This window comes from Leptosomus discolor, chromosome 11 (assembly GCF_034619465.1).
Source record: "Leptosomus discolor isolate bLepDis1 chromosome 11, bLepDis1.hap2, whole genome shotgun sequence".
NCBI lineage: Eukaryota > Metazoa > Chordata > Aves > Leptosomiformes > Leptosomidae > Leptosomus > Leptosomus discolor.
This window is the reverse complement of record NC_141401.1, coordinates 17,347,562-17,353,591: the sequence shown is the minus strand read 5'-3', so window position 1 is coordinate 17,353,591 and position 6,030 is coordinate 17,347,562. Positions and strand designations below refer to the sequence as shown.

General features: G+C 42.9%; 1 protein-coding gene across 5 annotated transcripts in view; it reads left to right on the top strand.

Moving 5' to 3' along the window:
- Positions 1-2,528: 2,528 nt before the first annotated feature.
- Positions 2,529-6,030, top strand: part of CSNK1G1 (casein kinase 1 gamma 1) — a 63,648-nt gene continuing 60,146 nt past the window's right edge. For all 5 annotated transcript variants that reach the window (XM_086471834.1, XM_086471835.1, XM_086471832.1 and 2 more), the window contains exon 1: positions 2,529-2,706. In XM_086471834.1, coding sequence (XP_086327960.1) covers positions 2,529-2,706 — 178 coding nt within the window. The remainder of the gene's footprint in view (positions 2,707-6,030) is intronic.

Genomic DNA, 6,030 nt, shown 5'->3' with positions numbered 1-6,030 from the left:
GTGGGATTGTCATGCTGCATAAAGCATCCATTCACCTGTATGGATGTTTCTTTACACTATTATTAGTTCCTCACAGCCTTCCAGGCGCACAGCACCCTTCCTATGGAAGTGGAGTCTGTTTAGAGTCCTGAAAACTCCCTGTCTGATGTAGAAGCCTGCAATAATACATGGACAAAAGCAGCAGAAAGTAGTTGTAAAGTGGTGTTGAAATTGTGCATTCTCTGTATGTAATCTTTGCTTTTTTGCTGAAGTATTTTTTAAAAAAAATTTAGGGACGAAACTCAAGCTGTGGAGAGCTGTGTCCTCTTTTGTGCAAACACACAGAACTGCAAATGGAAATGGATAGAAAAGGTCAGAGTTGTGCTAAAGACTAGTTCAGTATTCAGGAACTGGGATTTCCAGCTGGTAGCTACCTGCACTTTTTGGATCTAGTGCAGATGACTTCTGCCTTGTATACAGATGCCTTAGATCAAAACAAAAGATTCCAGAAACAAAAGCATACCAACAGTTGAAGGCTGGGGAAAGCATACCTCTATTTCAAAAGGGCTAATGCTTTTGTTCCGTGCCACTGGTTTGTGGATGGGTAATAACTCTTGTCTTTTATTTTTGGATAACTGGAAGTAGGTTCATCGTCTCATGAAACGAACAGAAGAAGCCCGTGCTAAATCCTTGCTACGGGAGGACTGGGCTGATTGTAAATATGGTTGTGTTTCTGGGTGTATCTGGTAGTGTTTGATTGCTGATGTCCTTCCATGTTGACTCTTGTTTAGGCGGTTTCATTCAGTACTTTTGTGCTGACTTTAGAGGTATTTGCTGGAAAATGGTGAATGCAACAGTGTCGCCCTGAAGGAGTACAATGCAGTATGTATCTGTCCCAGGATGTGGGGGATAGCTCCAGGTATGCTTGTTCCAGTTCTTGCTTAAGAACTGCACCACAAGCATCTCCAGAGCGTCCACATCTGCTGCCTAATACCGGCTCCTGATGCGGTGACTGTACAGACAAAGCATGCTGCAACCTTTCCCTTCGTCCTGCTGATTGCTTGAGAAGTGAGGAGAAGCTCCCACACCAGCACCGGCACCTCTGCACTGTCCCAGCAGGCCACGATGGTCTCTTGCTACAGAGACTTCAGAGTTCCATGTCTGAATGGCAGAAATTTCTTCTGACCACAGTGGGGCCAACCCGAATAATTCGGCTGCATTAATGATCCAGTGGGAGTTCACATCCTAGGAAAGGTCTCATGGTGAGATGTCAATCTTCCCTGCACTCCCTGGACTGCCTTTGTGGAGCAGGACCTCCTGGGTCTGTAGAATTCCTGCCTGTCTTTTTTTAGGCTGGTCCATGGGCACAGAGGAACCCCTTGGCCTGCATGGGTTGGGAAGCGTCTGTTTTTCCCGTTCTCTTTGACAGTTAGCAGACTGATGCTCGTGAGGTGCACCAGTGTGCTGTCCGGAATAGTCCGGAGTTGCCTGCGCTCGGGGTTATGGTGGTGACAAAGTAGGACATGTGGGAGGAAGGTGTACTTCACTTTCTGTGGGAGAACTGTCACGCTTTCATTTGCCAGTCATGAATGCAGGCTGCTGGAGAAGATCTCGGCCCTTGAGTCCCTCACCCGATTCCATTAGAATGTCTGGTTTTTTCCAAAACCTCATTTTTTTGGCAACTAAATCATGTTAGTAATGTGAACTGTATGTTGATAGCTAGAAATTTCCTGAAAGCTCTTTTTTTTTTTTAAATAATAAATCTTGCTTTGGCTGCTAATTTTAGTAATCTCTCTAAGACAACCATTTCAATTAGCAAATTCATCCAAAGTCAACTTTAAAAGTTGTAAAATGAAGAAGAATTTGACTTCCTAAGTGCTTCAATATTTTCTTCTCTTGGCATCTTCCATTTGCCACTTTTTATCTTTTGTCTGGCTTCTATGTATTATTTTATAGATCTATGAAGTGAGAGGAAAACAAACTTTACACTTCACAGTTGCTTTAAACACGGGATGCGATCTCCTCACAGTTTCCATCTGATGTGCTGGTGTAACTGAAGTTGCTTTTGTTAGTATGTGTGGTGTGAGTAACTGATAACTCCAGTAGCAAGTATTGGATGGGCAGCACTTAGATCTCTTTGTCATGCTGGGTTTTTCTATCAGAAAATGGTTAAGAAAATCATAAAGTTCCTGTATAGCTGTTCGTTTCCTCAAGGCTGGGAAAGTTGTGGACGTTGGTCCTGTTGTACATTTCTTGCTTAGTGTTTTAAAATAATGCTTTTTATTTCATATATCGTTTTTCTTTTTCCCAGGTAAGAAACCAAAAGCAACCTGCCTTTATCAAGTTCTCAAGAACATAATCGACCCCTTGGTACATTATCAAGATGCATTAGGAAACTGGATACAGTGCCAAAAGAACTCCATGCGTTTCCATGACTCTCTTGGACCCTGACTCAGATACTTTTGGATATATATTTCTAATCTAAGGAGAAGAGTGCGTACTCCAATTTCTTTCTGCCAGCTTGCTGGCAGAGATATTACACTAAGATCATGGACCATCCTAGTAGGGAAAAGGATGAAAGGCAGCGGACGACGAAAGGAATGCCAGGGAGGAGTGGGCACGGTTCTCGACCAAGCTCGTCAGCATCTTCTGGCGTTCTTATGGTGGGACCCAACTTCAGAGTGGGCAAGAAGATTGGATGCGGGAACTTTGGAGAACTGAGACTAGGTAAGAAGCAACCGTTTTAGTGGCCTGCCTTATCCAGACTAGCATTTCACCACTGGAATATAAATACATAAAAACTTACCCTGGCTTGAGAAATGCATGTGCTTGTCTCATTTCCCAGGCGACAAGCTGCCTTACATGAAGCTTCTGACTCAGAAGATGTAACTGTTAGCATTATTTTTATTTGCATAAAGTCAAAGGGAATACACTGGAGAGCCAAAAATGCAAATTTTCAACAATCCCAACAATGAAGACTGTTCTGAGCACTGAATGTCTTGCCTAAGGTGAAAAAATCTTCTTAACTGCTAAGTCTTGCTCTCAATTTCTTGTTCATAAGCTATGGTGCCCAATTAAAGTAATGAGTGAGACTTTCCCAGCACTCAGCCACATCTTCTCTGTTCCACGTCCCTCACTAATGTTGGTGCCTTAGTTTCAGCCCCATCACCCGCTCCCTGATCCCATGTGTTTGACACAGTGGCTGGTGAAGAGTGGGGTGTGCCGACTGGCCATCTGGCTGCTGCCTCTCAGCTGCTAAACCGGCCTGGCAGCCTCTGATTTTTTGTGGTCCGTTGGTCTTCTAACCACATGTCTTGCAGCTGGTCACCCAAACAGATGGCTACGCTAATGCATTGCTTGTTTAGCCTGACTTGAGCCCAGCGCACTGCATTGGGCTCTTAAGTCATCCTAAACAAATGATGGTTGTTTTTTAAATGAGGTGGAGGAAGCAGGCGGTGTTTTTAATTACATGCCTCTTAGCTTCCAATATGTGGTTTTGGGGTAGTTGCTGTAGATCAGAAGCGTCACCTTGTGATGATCTTGATCCTGACTTGCATTTCTCCTCTTCCGCTGAAGGAATTGGATGGCTGTGGTAGTGAACTTGAGGGTGCTTAAGACAGGTTGGCTGATGTAAATAGCATTTGCTGAAAATTTGGGGTGTATTTAGAACTGAAATTAAAATCATCTGTGCATCAGGCATAAGGGATGATAAATCAATCAGGAAATTGCTTCAGGTAACCAAAGGGTTATAACGTATAACGACTGATAATATCTTTGTAGATGCTTGCTCAGAATCTATGTAAACTTAGATTAATCTGCATAATCTTTCATTCTAAGGTTTGGTTATTGCATCCATATGATGTGCCACTTCTCAACAGAGTGAAGATTAACCAGCTTGCTTATGATCTGTCTCAGTAAACAGGTAGTTTGGTGTCAGCATTACATCAGGGATGTTTTATTGATTTGCAGGAGCAGAGATAATGCTCCAAAGGTGGAGAGAAACCAAGGGCAGGGACAGAAACTCCCACTTTCATGAACATGAGCATAATTGGCAGCTGAAGATAAGTTTGGATCCTTATAGTGACATAACAGGAATCGCTGTATTGCATTTTCAAAGGCCCCCCTAACAGCAAATGTCATGATAGCAAGATCCTCATGGAGATGTTGAATTGCTTTGTAATCCAAGCTCTCCTTTGAGGTTCAGCAGCTGTAGTGGATCCTTCCAGGTATATGGCTCTTGTGTTTATTTGGCTGGTGCCCAAATGCTGATCCTGTTTCCTTGGTGGTGATTCTTCATGTTTCTCAAAATTTTAGCAGTATTGGATCTCTGACTAATGTATTGTTCCAAAGCACAGGCTTTACATGAGAGATTTCACTTCTGAAAAGGTCAGTTTACAGACAAATTCTGTTTTAACTATGGAAAAAGCAACACCTGTTGATTGAGTGGCTGTTTTTTTTAGTATGCTGGTAAATTTTTTGCTAATATTGGTTGATTAAGTAGCACGCTATACTTGGGCAATGAGCCATATGTACTGATAACAGCAATTAGGTCTGAGGACCTTATAGAAGCTGTGTTATAGTGACTGGCAAAAAGTAACAATAGCTTCAAGAACTCCTGTTTGCTCAAATACCAGATGTTTTTATTGCACAGATGTGTTGTTAATTATCGCTGGGGGGAAGGAGAAACAGTGTGTCTGAAATAAGAGCAAACAAGTCTCTGATAACAGTTTTGTCCTGCGAAGATGAACCACAACGATGTGCCCTCTGCTTTTTGGCTTTTTTTTTATGTGGTTTGGGAGAAGTTAAGCACTAGTGAATTATTTTAGTAACACAGGAGGAACAAAGTCACACACTGATAAACAAGGGGGAAAATATTTTTTTTCCAATTCCACAAAGAATTGCTTTTTTTCAGGTGTTGTGTTTTCACTCTAAGCTGCTCTTGTATTGTGCTGCAGCACCAGACAGAGGACTGATTGTTCAGGGAGGAGATGGCATGTACATACGGAAGCTGTTTTCTGCAAATATCAAGCTCACTGCTTAGGGTTGATATTTCTTGCTGCAAATACAGATAGCCCTGGGGATATTCCTTTTTTTAAGCACGTGGGAGCAGCACAGTTGGATTCCAGCCCGCAGAGGAGCTGAATTGGGAAGATGAACACAAAACTCAGCGTCTGGCCCAGAGTAATAAGATGAAACAGGGTTAACTCATGGCCGTTTTTTTGGACAGGCTGCAGGTTAGGTGGTCTGTAAGAGCTGTGGTTTCCAAAGTGGCTCAAACTACTAGCAGGGGTACGGTACCAACAAACAGCATGGGATCTTGCCTGCTCTGTCCCTGGGCCGGACTCTTGCCTGCTTACGGGCTTTCACTGCCTTTCGTGCAATGCCAAGCTCTGTTGTGCAGCTCCCGGATATCTGCCAAGTCAATTCTTGTGCTGCCTTGGGAGCTGGAGCACACCTGAAGTTTTATAGCGTGACTTCTGCTGTTACGAGGTCCTGCATCTCCACCCCAAGCTGATAGGAGAACCAGCGTTACGTAAAATAGCCTGAGAAACAAGCTCACTGAGCTGTAAAATCGTGTGATGTCAGTAGGTGCTCACTGCTCAGGAAAAATGGGATTTAACCTGTCAAATCTAGTGCTGTGATAAGCCATGGCTGTAAACTTCACTGTAGAAAAGACATCGCCAGCTGAGCCTACGGACTGCCAGTTTGTATTGACTCAGGGACTTACAACCAGTGGGTATTTCTTGTATTTACCCGAAATCCTGAAATCAGCCATGTTAGGGGTAAATAAGCCTCTTCAAATGTCTCATTTTCCCTGGTGTTTGGCACCCTTATTTAGTAAAGCAATTAAATAGGTACTAATGTAAAATTATTCCAGTTCCAGTAGGTTGGAGGGTTTTCTAAAATAAGCATTAATTTCTGGATAGACCAGGGGCTTATTTTAATGCAGAGCTGTAGACTGGAGCCCAGATCTTTCTGCTCTAATGCAAACATTATCTGGCATTTTCGAAAGTGTGTTCAATTATAATTTAATAAGAATCATAGAATGGC